The sequence below is a fragment of the Filicampus tigris genome, chromosome 3, assembly GCF_054856515.1.
Source record: "Filicampus tigris isolate MCC_2025a chromosome 3, RoL_Ftig_1.0, whole genome shotgun sequence".
Lineage (NCBI taxonomy): Eukaryota > Metazoa > Chordata > Actinopteri > Syngnathiformes > Syngnathidae > Filicampus > Filicampus tigris.
The window spans coordinates 23,742,053-23,761,867 of record NC_141219.1 but is presented as its reverse complement, the minus strand read 5'-3'; the positions used below and the strand labels follow the sequence as shown (position 1 = coordinate 23,761,867).

The 19,815-nt window shown below is 40.4% G+C and overlaps 1 protein-coding gene across 4 annotated transcripts in view; it reads left to right on the top strand.

The window, feature by feature from the left end:
- The first annotated feature begins 4,086 nt into the window (after nucleotides 1-4,086).
- Nucleotides 4,087-19,815, top strand: part of csnk1g1 (casein kinase 1, gamma 1) — a 34,625-nt gene continuing 18,896 nt past the window's right edge. For all 4 annotated transcript variants that reach the window (XM_086025256.1, XM_086025255.1, XM_086025254.1 and 1 more), the window contains exons 1-4: nucleotides 4,087-4,316; nucleotides 15,097-15,484; nucleotides 16,870-16,910; nucleotides 18,496-18,565. In XM_086025256.1, the coding sequence (XP_085881382.1) occupies nucleotides 15,298-15,484; nucleotides 16,870-16,910; nucleotides 18,496-18,565 (298 nt within the window). In that variant the 5' untranslated portion in view covers nucleotides 4,087-4,316; nucleotides 15,097-15,297. The remainder of the gene's footprint in view (nucleotides 4,317-15,096; nucleotides 15,485-16,869; nucleotides 16,911-18,495; nucleotides 18,566-19,815) is intronic.

The window sequence follows — 19,815 nt, the reverse complement described above, 5'->3', positions numbered from 1 at the left end:
CTGCGTGTCCTGTTTTTGCATGATAACTAAATTCATAGTAACTGATCATTTTTAGAAATTGGGCAGCACCCTTACAGCTCTGAGCTTCTGGTTTTGTCTGGCCAATCTATGTGTGTGTGTGAATGTTCTCCCTGTTTGTTTTTCTCCCCGGCTACTTCCCCATTTCCAAAAACATGCATGTTGGGTTAATTGAAGACTGTAAACTGGCCATAGGTGTGAATGTGATTGAATAAGCAGTTGTCAATATATCATGCATTCAGGATGGCAGTCTGCAAGGTCTTCACCACCTCTCGCCCAAAGTCAGCCGGGATAGGTTCCAGTTGACCTACGACCCAAATGACAGCAAACCCCATAGAAGATGGATATTTAAAAATCAGGATAGACAAAAACATTTTTCTTGCAGATATGTCAATGTTTGCATATACTGAAGATCCTTTGTATGCCATGTAGGTCCACCAAGAATCGGAAACGTTTACTGCACATAATTGGCTTAACAGTTTAACAACAGACCAACTAATAAACTCATATCCATCCATTTTCTTCTGCTTATCTGGAGATAGGTTACGGGCAGCAACCAAAGAAGGCCAGACTTGCCTTTCCCCACCTACTTCATGTCTGTGCCCAGGCCAGCCAAAAGATATATGGGCCTCTTCGGAAAGTCAGATCTAACCTAGTTTATGCCACCTTTCCTTAAACTTTTTTGGATGAAAAGCTGCTTCCTTTTGAATATAAGAAAGGACAGCTCTGTTTCAAATTAATTTGACGCCACTTTCCTACTGATATCATTGAATGACGGACAGTATTGCTGACGTAAATCTCCAGCTTGAAAATATTTGTATAATAAAACGAAAGATGTATCTTTGAAATTAATTCACTTGATTTTATACAATATATATATATTAATATTTGTATGGAACCGCACTTTGAACATACATTGTTTGGCTTCAGTAACTATCCACTAGCGAACACAAAAAAAAACTTTTAGGTTATCATATTGGTTAAATGGCATATGCATAAATGTTGATATTACAATTGAATTGAATTTTGAAAAAAATTGCATTTTTGAAAGTGAAGTCAATATATTATTACTATCAATCACTCAAATGTGAATGGCAATAAATCCTATATGTGCTCTTTATGTATTTTTGTAATACAAAATTCAGTCTTTTTGCCACTGATTTAATGTCCCCACATGGCTTTTAGTGTTTGTAGGTTCTATTTACTGAATAAATGTAATATGCCTCTTTTGCTTTTTTTTGTCCTTTCAAAATTATATCACTTGTACATGTTTATGTATTTCATAATATTTTGTGTTTACAACTCTTTTTTTCTAAACGGATAGTAATGTTAGTACAGTTATTGAGGCAAATATGTTCACATGGTTAATATTCACTAAGACTATTCTTGGTGCTATTTTGTATGTATACACGAATGTACAGTGGGTACGGAAAGTATTCAGACTCCTTGAAATTTTTCATTTTCTGTGTCTTTGCAGCCATTTACCCAAATCAAAAAAGTTATTTTTATTTCTCATTAATATACACTCAGCACCCCATCTTGAAAGAAAAATAACAGAAATGTAGAAATTTTTGCAAATTTATGAGAAAAAAAAACTGAAATGGCAGCGTGGGATCAGTTCCCATTCAGTGACTATGTGTGTGCCCTGCGACTGGCTGGCAACCAGTTCGGGGTGTAGTCTGCCTTTCGCCCTTTGTCAGATGGGATAGGCTCCAGCACCTCCCCATGACCCTGTACAGGATAAGCGGTTTGGAAGATGACACATGAAAAACTGAAATAACATATGTTCATAAGTATTAAGACCCTTTGCAGCAACCTTCACATTTAACTCACATGCTGGCCATTTCTTCTGATCCCCCTTGAGATGGTTCTGCTCCTTTATTGGAGTCCAGCTCTGTTTAATTAAACTGATTGGACTTGATTAGGAAAGGCACAGACCTGTCTATATAAGACCTTACAGCTCACAATGCATGTCAGAGCAAATGAGAATCATGAGGTCGAGGGAACTGCCCAAGGAGATCAGAGACAGAATTGTGGCAAGGCACAGATAAGGCCAAGGTTATAAAGGAATTTCTCCAGCACTCAAGGTTCCTAAGAGCAGAGTGGCCTTCATAATCGACCACAACTTCCTAGACTTGGCCGTCCAGCCAAACCGAGCAATCGTGGGAGAAGAGCCTTGGTGAGAGAGGTAAAGAAGAATCCAAAGTTCACAGTGGCTTAGCTCCAGAAATGCTGTAACGAGATGCGAGAAAGTTCCACAACGTCACCTATCACTGCAGCCCTTCACCGGTTGGGTCTTTATGGCAGAGTGACCCGACGGAAGCCTATCCTCAGTGCAAGACGCATGAAAGCCCGGATAGAGTTTGCCAAAAAACACATGAAGGACTCCCAGACTATGAGAAATAAGATTCTCTGGGGGGTTTTTTGTGTTAATTCTAAGCGGTATGTGTGGAGAAACCCAGGCACTGCTCATCACCTGCCCAATACAATCCCTACAGTGAAATGTAGTGATGGGAACATCATGTTGTGGGGGTGTTTATCAGCTGCAGGGACAGGACGACAGGGTGCAATTGAAGTAAAGATAAATGCAGCCAAGCACTTTGATAGCCCGGAGGAAAACGTCTTCCAGATTGCTCAGGACCTCAGACTGGACCCAAGGTTCACCTGTCAACAGGGCAATGACGTGAAGCACACAGATAAAATAACAAACGTGGATTTGGGGATCCTCTGCCATTCTTCTTTGCAGATCCTCTCCAGTTCTGTCAGGTTGGATGGTGAACATTGGTGGACACCCACTTTCAGGTCTCTCCAGAGATGCTCAATCGGTCAAGGCTATGGCTGAGCAAGTCAAGAATGGTCACAGAATTGTTCAGAAGCCACTCCTTTGTCTCCTGATGGGTTTTGCCCAAGCGCCTCCAAGAGGCATCCCAAACAGATGCCGAAACACTTTATCTAGCTCGTCTCAACTCTGGGCCCTCCCAGAGGCTGAACTGTTTGAATTTGTTTACATGGAACATTTAGCCATTTTACAAGAATTTAGTCCTGTGCTGCCAGTAACAATTGCTCCCATCAGAAGAATGCATTTGTTGTCAAATGTTAAAATTGATGCAAACATCAATTCTACTGTCAGCTTGGTCCTTCCAAACTGGTACTTTTGTGTTGAACAGAATAGAAAAAGAAAAAAAATAGGAATAGATAGATATTACAAGTACTGGTAGTTATGTTATTTGTAGGGATGTTCCGATCCAATCTGCCCGTTTATTTTACTCGATTAATCTGTCAATTATTTTTTGAATTGATGAATCAGATTAAAAAAACATTCTATCCAAATGGCCATCCTATTATATAGAAAAACAGGACATTATTTCAACTAGACAATGCAGAAAATGCACAAACATACAGTAATTGTCTATGATTCAGTTAGGGGTTTGGTCTGCAACGTCGTCGTTTTTTTGTTTTTTTTGGGTGATCGGCGATGAAAGGCATTGATGAGCATGCCGATCACATACTTTTTTTTACAAATACTTTTTGTGATTATTTGATAAAATTTGCCAAACCATCGACCTGGTGTTTGGGGGTCATGGCCTGTTGTTGCTTGGGGCAAGGCGTAGACAAACGCCACTGCTATATAGCTCAAAATGTGGCTTTGAATGTCCAGTGAACACCTTTGGTAAATAGTGTTTGTGTACACAGTAGAGTACAGTGTCTATTTCAGGTAAGGTATTTCTTGTAAGTTCTATGATTTGATATACATACTTAAATAACAACTACTCCCAAATCAGACGAAATTAACCGCGTGACCTCGAAAAGTAGGCGCAAAGTGGAGGAGTTTTGTTTTTGAGCAAAATAAGATGAGCCTGCCAAGTGCATTGCACCATAACGTAGGGGCGACTCATTTCGTCATGCCTCCTTCACTCATTGGCAACTAATAGCATCGATTTGTCATTTATTAACCCTCATAATAATAAATCCGTGTTATGGAGGAGGGGTACAGGATATTCCACCTTGTATCTACTTGTAAATAAACCCGTATCCGTGTGACCTGGAAGTGAGCGTATGGAAGCGGGCGGTGCCGTTTTTCTACATCCGGTGTATTCGAACCTCACACCAGCCAGCAGCGAGCGAAGGCGGACTTCTGAAGAATAATGGAGAGGGCTGCCACTCCGCTGCTAACATGAAATATCACCACCAACAAGTAACACCGAGAGCCTTGAATCAAGACTCGCTCTAACATTGCGAGTCCAGCAGCAACACGCCTACGGCGCGTGCCCTTTTCATCTGGATATATCGCAACCAAGGTGAGCCTGTTGTGTTTGTTCGCGGCCAGACACAAATCCGGAATTTGTGGGGGGGTTTGCTTGTTCGTTAACATTTTCATAGCTGACGGGGCTAATTTCCTTGTTGTGCTCGGTCCAGCTGTCACTCAGCCATCAGTTCATGTTAGCGAAGGCGTTTACGACAGGCGGCGACTGAGGTTTATTCGATTCTTATCCTTCATAAACCGCGTCTGGAACGCACTGTGAAAACACGCTTTAGAAATGGAAGCAATTCAATGTTTCCCCACATTTCTAGTTTTGAAATAAATTGGCCCAGACCATGTGGCTGGCCAATGTGGCTAACGTTAGCTTTGTGGCAGGTTTGTCAGGTTTTCTGCTGGCGAGCTAACTTGGCTAACGGTGTGTTCGTCCACTAATCGATGTGATGACCAGCGCGAGATAGAGGCTGGAGCCCCACGGTTGGCCACTTGCTTTGTTCATGAAACATTGGCTCGTTTCCTTGTTTTGAAACGCGTTCAGACCTAGTCTCTTTGCCGCTCAATTTAAGATTAACCCTCAAACTTCAACAAAGCACTGCATCTCTTCAACTATTGTTTGGGTTCGTCCGCACGATGCAAAGTCAGGCGACCACGTCTTTTCTTTCTATCATTCCAGGGCCTTTCCTCAGTATGGTGGCTTTTGCTAGAGTTGAATTGTTTGATCGCTTCGCATTAATGAAATTGCTAACGACAATGAACACCTCATCCTTCAGTCACACTTGACGAATTAATCCTAATCATTAACCCCCATGCAAGCATATTTGAGAAAAAACGCAACATGAACTAAAGTCATGGCATTTGTTGTGTTACACATGGAATTTGAGCCCACCTTGGGCAAAACCTCCTTTTCAATTTATACCCAGTTCCACTGGAAATGTTAGCTGACGCTGTCACAGCAGGAGTGTGGACTATTGGCAGGCCCCCTCTTAGGCTGCTCTTTCCACTGAAGGTTAAATCACTCCACTTGAAGCCTTTATTTCTCTGTGACAATGAAAAGATGCCAACAGATAGATAGTTGATATGTTAGGGAAGCGCCTTACCCCGCCACTGTTTATCATTGAAGCTGTTCAATATTTAGTTACATTTTAGTGCAACAGTGTAATATATTTTAGGCAAGGCAGTTTTATTTATATAGCACATTTGATACAGAAGGCTACTCGATGTGCTTCACACAAGCAAAGACAACGCCTACAAGCATTTACAGACACAACAGTTAACATTTCAAAATCAAAGCGGAGAAAACAAACGCAGCCAACAAAACTACGAGAATGTACGTTGACAACATTCAAGCACGTTAGCAGAAAACGTTATAAACATTTAAAAGTAAATAAATAAAAGTGGGTTTCTAATAGGGATGGGAATTTCGACTAATTTGCCCGCCGACAATTCTCTCTCTTGGTGCTCAGCTTGTTCACAGAGGCCGATGCGTGAGGAACAAGATGCGTGATTCTTAAGCAGCGTTTAACCAACTAGTAAAATACTAAACGTTTAATAAATCGTAGACGGTTAAACGGTTAAACGACTAGTCGCGCACATCCCTTGTTTCTAATGTATATATACATTTCTAATATATAAAAGAAAAAATCGATTTGAAATTGTTTAGAGGACCTTAATCAAAGGTATGAGAAAAAAAGTATAGTTTTTAACCTGGATTTAAAAGCATTTACACTTGGGTCGGAGCTGACTTCACTTGTGTTGGCAGCTTATTCCATTTGTGTGCACTGTGCAGCGTAACAGCTAAATGCAGTGTACGAGGGGACCCTTCGAGCTTTGGCTTGTTTGCATATGCCATAATAATGCCGTTTATCCATGCATTTATGATTTACCACGGCTTCTGGCATACTGGCTCCTCTTCTTTAACCCCCCACTCTCCTACGCGTGCAACACTCAATAGCGTCTGTGTGAAAACACACCTACTCGCGCATAAGCTACGCTAATAATAAAAACTGATCAGAAACGGTGCGCAAGTGGAGCGAACCAAACATGCCGTACCGAAACGTATTAATACACCCACGTATACTGTTACACCTCTAGAATGTATACATGGGCAGTTCTCAGAAAGTGTGGTCCAGGAGTATGACACAAGAGCTCCAAAATATACTAAAACCAAACAAATGTTCTGCTGATGTAGGCTTATTTTCTTGTGGTATTTATTAAAATGTCAACAATTGTGTATTCTGAAACATGGCATTCTGATTAATATTGCGTTTGTGCAATATATGTTAAGCAGCAAAATGCACCCTCTTTTAGCCATTTCAGGGGGGCGGCCATTTTGTCACTTCTCTCGACTGTAGATGACATCAAAGTTGCTCAGCGCTCAGATGACACCCAATCACGGCTCACCTGTTTACTGAAGCCGAGCCATGATTGGTCGTTATCTGAGCCCTGAGCAACTTGAATGTCATCTTCAGTCGACATAAGTGACAAAATGGCCACCCCCTGAGCTAGCTAAGGGGATTTCTCATATTCCACAAACGCAATACTAGTCAGAATGAAGTGTTTGGACTAGACGGCCTGCATGGAACATATTCTGGAAAAAGATGTTTGGGTTGACTTCCACTATAAGGCCTTATTCCAAAATGAATTTGTTTTCTTGTTGTGTGTAGAAACAACACCCCATCTTTACAAGATGAATGTTTGTGCTCGTTTTTGCAAATTTAATTTAAAATAAATAAAGCAAATGTTCATGTGTATTCACGGCCTTTGCTCAATACTTTGTTGATGCATCTTGGGTTGCGATCTCAGTCTCATGTCACAGCCATTTTCCTAATTTGTCAAGAGACGCTCAATCAGATTCAAGTCTGAGCTCGAGCTGGGCCACTCAAGGACATTCACCTTTTTTCATTACTTGTCTGTGTGCTTGGGGTCATTGTTCTGCTGAAAGATGAACAGCGCTCTGGACTCAGGTCAAGAGTGTTCTGGAGGAGATTGTCATCCAGGATGTCTATGTTCAGTGCCTCATTTATTTTTCTATCAATCCTAACTAGTCTCCCAGATTCTATTGCTAAAGAAAATTCCCATAGCTTGATGTTGCCATGACTGTGCTTCACCGTAGGGATGTTATTGGCCAGGTGATGAGTGGTGCCTAGTTTCTTCCAAACATGACATTTGGCATTCACGTCCAAGAGTTCAATCAGTCTCTCATCAGACCAGAGAATTTTGTCGCTCATAGTCTGAGTTCCTATTAGGGCTGCCAAGATTAGTCGACTAGTCATGACGACGTCGACGATCAAAATCTTTGACAATTAATTTAATAGTTGTGGAGTTGTCTAATTATATATTTATTTATATGGCGCCAGGGTTAATTTCGTTGACAAATTTTCCATCATTTATTTTGTCACGAATATTTTTATTCAGATGAAAACTATAATAGAAGTCACTCATTGAGACGATAACTACATTAACTGGACAATCTCGTCAAGGATTAAAAGTCACGAAATTCAATCAGAAGCAGGAAACATATGCGAGTGGGTGAAAAGGACCTGTCAGAAAATGGAACAGACAAGGAGAACCAATCAGAGGCCAACTTCAGTGTTTTTTACATTTATTTAGTCGAAAACAAATTAAGTTTTAAGATGGCATAATTTGGGCATTTCAACATTTTTTCATTGAAACAAAGTTTAATAATGACACAGTTGTGTTAAATGTGTGTCTTGCGTGTTAAACTACAATTAAAAAATAGGTGTGTTATACTTTCTGTATAGAAGTTGAAATGTATGCTGAAGGAAAACATTTGCTCGATTAAAATTACTCCATTTTTGTGGACTACAATTCCACTAAAACTAAAATACAATCAGATGACTAATTTATGCCAAAAAACGTTAATTTTCGTTGACTTAAACTAAAATACATTCAGATGACAAATTTATGACTAAAACAATTAATTTTAGTCAGAAGACTATAACTAAAACTGAATTAAAATATCTTGTCAAAATTAACACTGTATGGCGCTGTTTTTCTGTTGAACCTGCCCTGCCTCGCGCTTTTCCCACTGGCTGTAAGCCTGAGCCTGTGATGCACATGCGCAGTAGTGGAAATCCGGGTCATCCGTGATGTAAACAAAAGCATTGTGGGTAATGAGGTGTCATGGCTAACAAGAGTTAGCAACAGAGTTCGAAAGTTAAGGCGCGTTTCACCAAAAATACAATCCGAACCTCCTTTTCATGGCAGCACGGTAATGATAAATGAGTATGTAAAAAGAAAGCACATGATTTAATTTCGGTTATAGGGACAGTCATGTCTGAAAGCTGTCTAGCATTAGCACACATAGGCTACCACACGTGTTTAATGTAATGTGATGGCCTGTTTGGTAGGGCTGTGCATTATGCCCAAAATGTAATATCTCATTATTTTTGTCAGATTTTGCGATAACGATATTACTATGGATTCAGTGAAAATTAAGCATTCTTTTGAAAAGAAAAAAACAAAATGGCAATCTAAAACGTGGTGGGTGTACTTTTTTTTTATATATATTTTTTTTAGAACTGTCAGCCATCAACAATAACAGTCAGCAATACATTTACTGCAACTGTGCTTTAATGAAAATTAACAATTTTATGCTACAACAGAAGTGTTTGTTGCATGTGCATGCGTGCCTGGGTTAACTGCAACTGTGCGTGTTGTTCTTTAGAAAATGGATGGATGTGTTGTGTGACCTGGGAAAAAAAACACTCACCCCCACAAGTGAGGATGGTTATCCATGCATTGATGCATTACATGGTGATGTGATCTGTGCCAGCCTGGATTGCGTTTTGAGGCTCATCATTCAATATGTTGCATTCTATGACTCTTTATTAATCCACAAAAAGATGGTGGCAGTCACGGAAGATGCACGTTGCTACAGAAATAGAATGTAGGCAATAATCACAAAGAAAGTGTGTATATATTGAAAGACGAGACTCACTCCCATTCAATTAAATGGACCGACAAGGTGTGGTTGACTCATACGTTTTTACAACAAGCTCATATCTCTAACGATATGCTAACAATAAATCGCCCAGCTCTACTAAGTATACGTTTTACACAATGTAACCTAATGTGTAGACATAGTTGCAGTGTATCTTTGAGCAAAAAAACCCCAACCCAAAACCACTTGGCGTCCTTAAATATCAAATATAACAACAAAAAAATGAACAATTCCTTACCTATACTGCCATGGTTGACCTAGTTTTTCAAAGTTGCTAGTCAGAAACGCGAACGGAAGCCCATTTAAAATGATTGTCGGACAGGCTTACAGTATAGGCAATTACTGTTTTTCCCAGCCAGACAAAAAGACGGATAAACTGACGGCGGAAGGGTACCCCGGCTGTAGGCGGTAGGTGATGAATGGACCGCAAATTTTTGGTAAAATGCCCAGCTCTCCAAATCAGTAGCTTTGCCACTTCCTACCAGAGCTAGGCACTTGACCATTTTTGCCCGTCCGGCAGCGACCCTCCACCCTTGACTTCCACAATCCCTATAACATCAGTTGTCGCTCGCGCCGACGCGGGAGTAGAAAGAAGCCTAAAAAGAAGCCTTTCACCGAGTAGGCTGAGATGAAATTTTGCCGCCTCGCGAGCACGTCACACGCATGAGGGCCGATTAGTGGGCCGGACTAAAATCGACTTCCGGTCATGCTTAGTCCAGCCATTTTTTTTAATTTGTTAATCTGCAAATGTATTGTCAGCATCAACAATGTATGACATGAAATACAGTCAAATAGGTCAAGAATATGGCATTTAATGTAAAATCTTATAGTGAATACATGTGTGTATATATAGACACATACATTGTGTGCTTATACAAACATATACATGCAGGCATTGATCTTTGAAAAAAGATCGTTCTTAAAATCAGAATTGGCTAATTCTGTGTCCACAAAGCACATGGAAATAATCATACCCTGCTCCATACTGCATTACAGTAGTTCTCACACTAATGGCTCTATAAACTTCTGTGCACATTTTCTACTAGTGAAGTTTTAGATTTTTGTCAAGGTACCGTTTTGGTATCAAGGTATTTAATGCAGGTATAGTATCGAAGTCCAAATTTTGGTATCGTGACAACAGCTCAAGGTGACACGTAATTCGAAGTCCAGCCTTACAATGGCGGCACACATCCGACAGCCATCAGACACTTCCTCACAAACGCTCCGACATATGATGGCAGCCGAAACATCACAAAATAGAAAACACGCGTACTTGGTTTGTTTTCCACACGTGGGAAGTTTTAACCATGCAAGGTGAAAAGCATCAAGACTGTTAGGAAGCTGAAAGCTAGCGCGATAGCTTAGCGTTCGGTGATTTCCCCCTCTCCCCTCCACTGTCAATAAAGTAATAGCCATTTAAACCACAGCTTTCGCAATTACAAAATCACACTTTCTCAAATGGCAATTATGTTGCAAATACAATTAATCGTTAATCCCTACTGGGGATTGCCCACCTTAAATCCCACAGCCCACAGAACCATCTGTAGTTTGAAGCATGAATTTATTGCAATAGAAAACCTTTCGGAAAATAAGAAGATACATGTAACAAAAATAAGTCTGCTGCATCATCTATTTCCATTTGCAAAACATGCTGAATACAGGTGTAAAGTAACATGTCACACAGCACAATTTTATTAATTGTACCAGGAAGCCCTGGCAATGTTGAGACTAGAGGCCCACTCAAATGCAACAAAGCTGTCATCCACCTGCACTTGTCCTGATTTGACTTGTCAAAAATGTTAAGAAGTGAAAAGGCCTGCGAGCAGAAAAATACCAGCAAGCTTTGTACCATTGTAACGTGTGTAAATGAAGACGGCTCAGTTTGCTACATGGGGCCTGGCATCAGTCCTGGAAGCTCATTCATCTGGGAGCGGCCTGGCTAGGCAATGTGCCCAGTGCGTTCTGTTCAATGAAGGCTTTCTACCTTTGGGGCAAGACAATTGTTTCCTCTCTCGTCATCGTGTACCAATAGGTACGTCATAAAACATATTTCAAGCAGTGAAATTCTTATGAAGCTAATGCTCATGCACCCCGGTGTCTCATTTGTATGTTTTGGTTAAAACCTTTTCCAGAGTCCAGACATGTCTGAACATGTTCAAATGTAGTGGTGATGCAATGTCGCAGAAAAGACAAGTCCCCTTACATATGAGGAACATTACACCCAAACTTAATAATACTACTATTACTACTACTACTACTACTAGTAGTTGTAATAGTAGTAAATAGATAAGTAAATATTGGTGATGCTCCAAAATGAAAATTCATGTCCCAAACCGAGTATGAGAAACCTGAGGCAGAGACGCGAAAATTGAAACACAGAAACACATTATAATACTGTACCTAAAAAAACAAAAAGAGAATTCATCAGATGGTTAATTTTTTTTCCCCGCTATATATTTAAATCTGGAATTATTCTTTTTAAACAAATCACAACACATTATGTTTGTGATCTCCGTTCCATAATCTGTAATGAATACAACATACAGTGTAACAATCTGTTGTAATCAGACTGGATGTGTGTGCTTTGGTCATTGTTGCTAGTCTAACTGCAATCCTCTTTTTGGATTAAGGTAGTTTACTAATGATTGTTTACACAACAGGTAGAGTTCCAGTTTGCCAATAGTCTTTACTGTAAACCTCTTTTATAGCCCTGCAGTTCTGTTCCTGGTTTTATGTAATAGTAATAGTGCATGGTTGCCCTTGAGAGCAACTGAGCTGTCTTTGATGCTGAGAACTGTGCAGGCAATACTGAGCATGAGTCATCCGGAAGCCCACACACACACACGCACATGCACACGCATACACACACGCACACACACACGTAAAACCATGGTACTTATCTGCAGCAGCCTCTCCATGCACAGGAATTACAACATTGTCATCAACCTTTTAAGGCCTAGATACACAAATCCGACGTCGGAGGTCATGAAGCGTCGTGACGTCTGATTGCACCGTCTGATTAGTGACCACGGTCGTAGCCACTGTCAGGCAGCGTCTGGTGGGCGTTTCAGCATGTTGAATCGGCGTCGTGACATTCGGTCACTCTGATAACTTAGCTAGCAAATCAGCGCTCGGAGTACGAACGGGAAGTGACAAATGCGGATAAACAGTGATCACGCCTTTGCAGCCTTATAATCGTTTTACAAGTACAAGAGCGAGGGTTGAGAATTTAAGTATTTCACGATACTGTGTCAAGAACGTGAGGGTTCGCGTGGGGGTGCATCGTGAGCAAAGAATATAGCTGAATGTATCGTTTTTATAATCCGCCCTTGGCCAATAGCTTTCCGGTTGGATTTTTCTAACCATGACAAATAGTGACTACCGCCGCCGATGGTATGGAAGGGTATTACGTCTCATGCATGCGCAGAAGGTACTTTAATGGTCAGCGTCGCTGTCTGTCCTTGCGGTCTATTTTTCCAGTGCGACGTGCCGACAGCCGGCCGGACGCCACAAGGGGTAAGGATTGGTCTATCCACGCCTTTAAGTCAGATTGACATGTCGGCTTTTTCGGGTTTTTAACAATTAACAATTAATAATACATTTGGCATTCTGTCAAATTTACTTGAACATTTGCGACAAGCAAACACTGGATGATATTTGAATTCATCAAAGAGGTCCCGTAGATGACACTGTATGCCCTAATGATTTCTTGGTCTTATTAAATGCTGCTACTCGGCATCAAATGATGTATCTTCTCTCTGGTATGCATCTGTGCACTTGATGTGAACAGACTAGCCTCCATCAATGTCCCTGGGAGTGGACGGCTTTTATATAATTGTTTACATAATATTCTCCACAAACATGGCCCATTTGGCCAAGGTTGTGGGCGGAAGATAATCTTGATAGTCACTGTTGGCTGGGATTCCTGCACTCATCTCAACAGCACCCTGACGGTAAACTACGCTGTCCTTATCAGGCATTGTCAACATTGATTATTCCATTGCACAAAACTGATAATACTGACCTTACAATTAATTTAAGTTTAAGTGCAAAGGGTTTTTATGATCCACAAAACATGTAAAGGATGGGGCAACAATTTGGCTAGTAGATGAGGAAAAAATGCTGAATGCTCCAAATATGTTCCAAAAATGAAAACAAATGAAATTTTTGCACATACTGTATATCCGGAGAAACTCTAGTTTCACACATTATTACCAACATTTACCACCCCATAATTTACATCCATCCATTTATATTCCAGACCTCTTGCTCTTAGCAGGGTCGCAGGTGAGCTCTAGACTATCCCACCACAAACACCCTTGACCGATCAGACACTCGCACTGCACATAGTGACAATCACTCACATTCACAGCTGTCTCCAAGAGGAAGCTGAAGTACTGGGAGAAAACCTACGCAAGCACGGGGATGAACACGTAAACGCTACACAAAGGCTAGAACCAAGAATCGAAACCCGGACCTCAGAACTGTGAGGCACACGTGCTAACCACTAGTACACTGTGCTGCCCCTCATATCGCACAGTATTTCCGCATTTGCATTTTAACAAACATTATGCTCTAGATTAAAGCAGCAAACGGGAGACTGTTTTTAATGATGATTTATGAACCCGTTGGACCAAGCTGCCTGCTGCTGCTGTCACGATCTGTACCAGGAGACTAAAACACATCAAACACCAAATACCAGACATGTCAAGTCATGCATGATAAGCAAAGTCACATTAGCTAATTAGCTTCATAGGCAGTGCCATTTTTATCATTTTCTGAAGTAAAGTGTCAATCTTTATTGTGAACAGTAAATTGGTTGACAATCTTGTCAGCCATGCATCCCAGTTCCTATTAAAAGTCAGCAGCTGTATATGAGCAAACTGACTTATGCTGTATTCAATCTTAACAAGATCATGTGCAATGTCCTAACTGGGAATGAGCATTTGATCAAATTTCATTGATCAATTACTTGGAAAATAATGATCAATTAATCGATTAATTCCTGTCATTGGTGTTCATTATTTTTAATGGGGTGGGAGAATATCTGTCTAAACTGCAGTTGACTGTCGGCCAGTTGGGGTCGCAAAGTCAGTTTGGATGAGCTCCAGCTCGTTCGTGAGCCTGAACAGGATAAGTGGTAGAGAATATGGCTGGATGGATGGATGGATGAATATCTGTGGATATTCTGAACTCCTGTTCCAATGTTTTGCATTGCGCAAAATAACACTGCCAGTATGCGTTGCATTGCTGTTTGTCCTTTAGATTGGCACTAGTTGGGACCACTGGCTGGTCGCAGCCAAGTGGTTCACCGAATTTTGCTTGAATTGTGGTCATCCTTATTCCTGAAGTCATTTGAAATGGGCATTTGTTTTTTTCCACAGGGTGCAAGAGTATGTAGAATGAATTGATCATTTATAGTCATATACTATGACCTTCAGGTAGGGCTGCGCAATAGAAAGAAAAAATATCCTTATCGCGGTAAAGGCCCATGCAATCTGCATATCACAAAGACATGCGATAAGCTTCATATGGAATTGTATGCTTTTATCTGAATTTGACTAGTCAGACGCAAACTTAAATATGCATTGCCATCCAATAGGTGAAAAGTATCTAACATTATCAGTATCTAATATGGATTAGTACTTTTTTTTCTGCCAAAATTCTGTATCGGCCTAAAAAAATCCCTATCAGTCAGGCCCTACTCCTTTCCATATTATTGTATTCTTATTCAGTAATAGTTTTCCTTCGTCAGGTTAAGTGCGATAACAACTGTTGTGATTGTATCCTGTATTCATGTTGCTTTGTTTATTTGTAATCACTAATTTAATATTTTGTATGTAATCTTTCATTTCAGGTTTTCAACCTTCTTCCCTCCCCTAACCAATGTTGAGGCCAGAGTGAGGACGGAAGAGTGTCCAAATTGGCTTTTGTCTCATGAGTGCGTGTGCGCCATCCAGGCACTGCCAGTGACCAGGGCTGTGGCTGTGGTGGGCCCGGCCCAGGGGCCTTTGTACATATCACTCCAGGCCCCTCGTTGAACTGTGCTGCTCACACCATGGATCCGCAGAGGGACAAATATGGCGAGCGGCCTGCCAGGAGTACGAAAGTCTCCCAGGGAAGTCGCAGTGGACACTCGTCCCGGCCGTCGGGCTCGTCGAGCTCCTCTGGGGTTCTCATGGTGGGCCCAAATTTTCGTGTTGGCAAGAAGATTGGCTGTGGAAACTTTGGTGAATTGAAGCTAGGTAAGTAAAGGAAAGGGCTCCAAGCAGTTGCTCGTTACAGTAGATCTTTTGTCAAGTATTTATGGAAGCAAAGGGTAAAATAGGGACAACTAGCTTTTCTTTTTTGATGTTGCTGTACAGGCATGAATATGTAAAACAAGAGTTAAGACCCTGATACACCAAAACGACGTTCACCAACAGTGACAGAAGCTTACCCCGTGTGGCGTCCGGCCGGCCGTCGGCACGTCACGCTGGCGAAGCACACCGCAACAACACAACAACAGACAGCGACGCTGACCATTAAAGTACCTTCTGTGCATGCAATAGATGTAATACCCTTCCATACCATTGGCGGCGGTAGTCACCATTTCTCATGGTTAGAAAACTCCAACCGGAAAGATGTTGGCCGGGGGCTGATTATAACAACGTAAACAATGCATTCGGCTCTATTCTTCCCTCACGATGAACTCCCACGCGAAGTAAACCATCACGTTCTTGACATGGTATTGTGAAATACTTATATTGTCAACCCTCGCTCTTGTACTTGTAAGAAGATTAAGGCAGCGGAGGCGTGCTCACTGTTTTTCCACCTTTGTCACTTCACATTGATGCTCCGACAGCTGATTTGCTAGCTAACAGCCAATCAGAGTGACCAACTGTCACGACTGGCGACGCCGATTCAACATACATAAACGCCCCCAAGACGCTTACAGACGGGTTAGGACACTACGACGGTGGCCACTACACTAATCAGACCGCGCTTAAAGACGCAACGACGCTTAACGACCTCCGACGTCGGTTTGGTGTATCAGGGCCTTTAGTCACCACATCTTCTTTTGTGCGTCGTGTGTAAATGCATGCCAATTGTGTTTCATTAAACCACATACAGCAGATCAATCACTGATTATTGACACAATTTCATTCTTTGTGTGCACTTTAGAGCTGGGTGATATATCGTTATTATATCCATCTAGATATGAACATTCAAAATGATTACTGAAAATGAAGGCGATATCATTCATGTGGACTTTCCACGCTCACTCCAACCAACCACGTGCATCCTTTCAAGTTTACCGTTGATGGAAAGCTAAAGCCTGACAGTGACAATCCCGGAGGGAGAGGGGAGAGAGAGGTGGAAAATATCATATATCGTAAATCAGTCAAAAATTAATTTGACTAATTTCTCTGAGACCGTTAACAGAACCGTTCAGGGTGGAGCTTATCGATACTGCAGATCTGAACAATTCTGCCCCACGGCCAGTTTAGTACCGGGGCTCGATACCCATCCCTAATTGTGTTGTTTTGTTTGTCACATGTTTAAAAACACAATAACTTGCCAAGAACATGTTTTCACTCCTAGATGTCCATGTTGCTTTTCAAGAAAAGTGTTATTTTTTCCCCCCCAGGTAAAAATCTCTACACCAATGAGTATGTAGCTATTAAACTGGTAAGTTGACATTTTCTCTTTTGAAATATAACCTCTGGGTATGAATGGTTGTAAACAAAATGCAGGTTACTCCTGTTTGTTCAGGATTTACACTATAGGTGAATGTCTCACCACAAGTAGTAATAATTAACAAGTAATAGTCCTGCAAGAGTTCATTGAGTAGACTGTCAGGTTTTTTTCCCTCATGCTGCACCTTATTCAGTTGATCACAGAAACACAGTTGCTAATATTAGACTGCGTCATTGTTGTAAGACAGGAAACATGTTTCATTAGACAAAGGGATTGGTTAATGTATACACAGATGTTACCACACTGCGTGTTTAGACGCCACTATTTTCATTTGCACCGAATTAGCGTTTCCCACCAAAGGAGGTGTTATAGTAGGTACGCTGCTCTGTTGCCTGGATGCTGGCCAAGTGACTAATGTCTGTTATTCCACACTGGCTGAAGAAACAACATTTAGTGTTCATCTTATATAAGTAGTTGCGGCTCCTTATTTGACAGCGTGTTGTCTTTCAAAACATCAATGGGCAGTGAAGTCCGTTTTCGGTATACAAAATCTGAAGCTATATTGCTCAGTTGTCAGGTTAGTATAATAACCTTGACTTGCCTCAAATGCATTGATATTCCACTATAAAAGACAATGTTTGGATTGGATTGATAGACAAACGTTTGGTTCTGGTGTCATTGAATATTGAGACTGTCAATATATTTGGCAAATTATCTTTCTGCACCTTGTCAACTCAAATGTTGATAGTATGATTATGTAGTCACCTTTGTGTCAGTTTGGACACACCTACTGTCGTAAGGCTGCACTCACGCTGAGCCAATTGCCCGTATCAGGCTAAAGCACAGTCCCCCCCCTCCTCCCTCCCATGTGCTTTGCCAGCCCACATTCATACTGTGGTGCCCTCCTGCGTCGCCAAGCACGTGTACTTTTTAAATTATTATTATTATTAAAAAAGGAGTGGTAAGGCCAAAATAAATGACAGTTAAGTCGAATAAAGAGTTGTAATATCAAAAGAAAATGTCATTGTGAAATTTCCCACAAAGCTACATATAGATGCAGCAGTTTGAGACAGAAGACCTGCCACATTGAGCAATATATTTTATTCAGTATTTGTTCAAAGCACTTCCAATTGACGATTGAACAAAGTCAACAAAAATAGTAATTTCAGGCTGCATACTTTTTTCTCAAGCGCACACACGTTTGCACAAACAGTATTGTTTCACTTTCATGCTTGAAATGTAAATATATTCTTATAAAATTACAGGATTCTCTTAGTTTTGTTCTTGTCTTTGTACAGTATTCTTGAATCCTGAATCCTACTTTGTAGAATCATGCAAGGTGTTGATTATAATTACTCACTGGTGTGCCAATTTATTTCATTGATGATACTGCAGTCCAGTTGTACAGTCTACACAGAGCAATTACCTCTATTCTATACGGCTTGATTGTTTGATTGTTAATGCCCGTTTCCAAATAGATAACGCAATTGCATATCCTTATTTTTAACAACTTTACCTGTACATTTGTTGGCATTGCCTCAGACTTACCGCTACTTTGCCTTTTGTTTTTGCACAGGAACCCGTAAAGTCAAGGGCACCACAGTTGCATTTAGAGTACCGGTTTTACAAAACGCTGGGAACTACAGGTACGTGACAGTGACAGACGTGTCTGCTGTTTTGGTGTCACTGGTTTATTTGTTGTCATTTGTTGAGCGATTGTATCATTTACACAGCAGGTGATTACCCATAACTCAGTGTTGGGATTTGATATTAAACAGGTTCAGCAGCTTACTTTTGTCTTCAGGAATGTGTCTGTCTATATTCTTGTGCACTTAAAAAATCAAAATCTCCTTTGGGGCAAAATAGGAGGGGGGTGCAGTTAAAAAAAAAAAAATTAAAAAAAATAGAAGAAAGTTGTGGAATTAATTAAATACAATATTAATTCTTATATTGCTTGAAATAATTCTCACACTAAAAACCACGTGTCACAACCATATTAGAGAATCTCCTGTGTCGGTATGTTGTGAATCAGAGGTAACTTATATTTCCAGTTCTGACTGAGTATTATAACAGCTTCATAATGTCCGAAATGTTCTGTGTTCATTTGCGTCAGCAACGAGACAATTCTGTTGAATCAGAAAGTAGTCCAAAATGTAGTGGTGCAACCGATGGTCTGAACTCTTGCTCCGAAACAAGCTTCGCTAATACAAATTAGGCAGCATGGTTTTAGTAATACCCAAATTGTCACGCATTGAAATTGACATGACAATGAGTTGTTTATCAACACATTGATATGATTCTTCAGTTCTGAGATGTTTTAGTCTAAAAAATGTGTTTATATAGGTAACCTAAGCAAGTCATATTCCTTTTGCAGCAAAAACCGGGCCAACACAGAATAAAGCAGTCATTTGTGTAGATTGAACACAAATGTCATACCTAAATCCCCAAAAGATCCCGATTCAAATAATCAAATTATTTAATTCACTTAAAAATTCAAAACTCACAGAAATCTTACTTAAATGCACTTTCAAGTACTAGTACTACTTGTTTGAAATTCGAGTAGTTCCAATATTAGCCAACCTTCATTCTGTGGAATTCTCCTATTGTGAATGACACATTATTGGATTTTATCTTAGTCATGTAATGGAATAAATAATGCATCTATCATATAAATTAAAAACGTTCCATCTTATAATGCTTTCATTTGATAATATCTATTGAAAATAACCAAGATAGAGTATCATCACTAATACATCACAATATCATTATACAGTTTGTGATAAAATACCTCAAAAATGATTCTGATGTTTCTCATCGTAATACCTGCCAAAAATAGCACCTGGTGAATGTACTGTATAAAATACAAATACTGCCAATATTCTGGTTTTAAAATGAT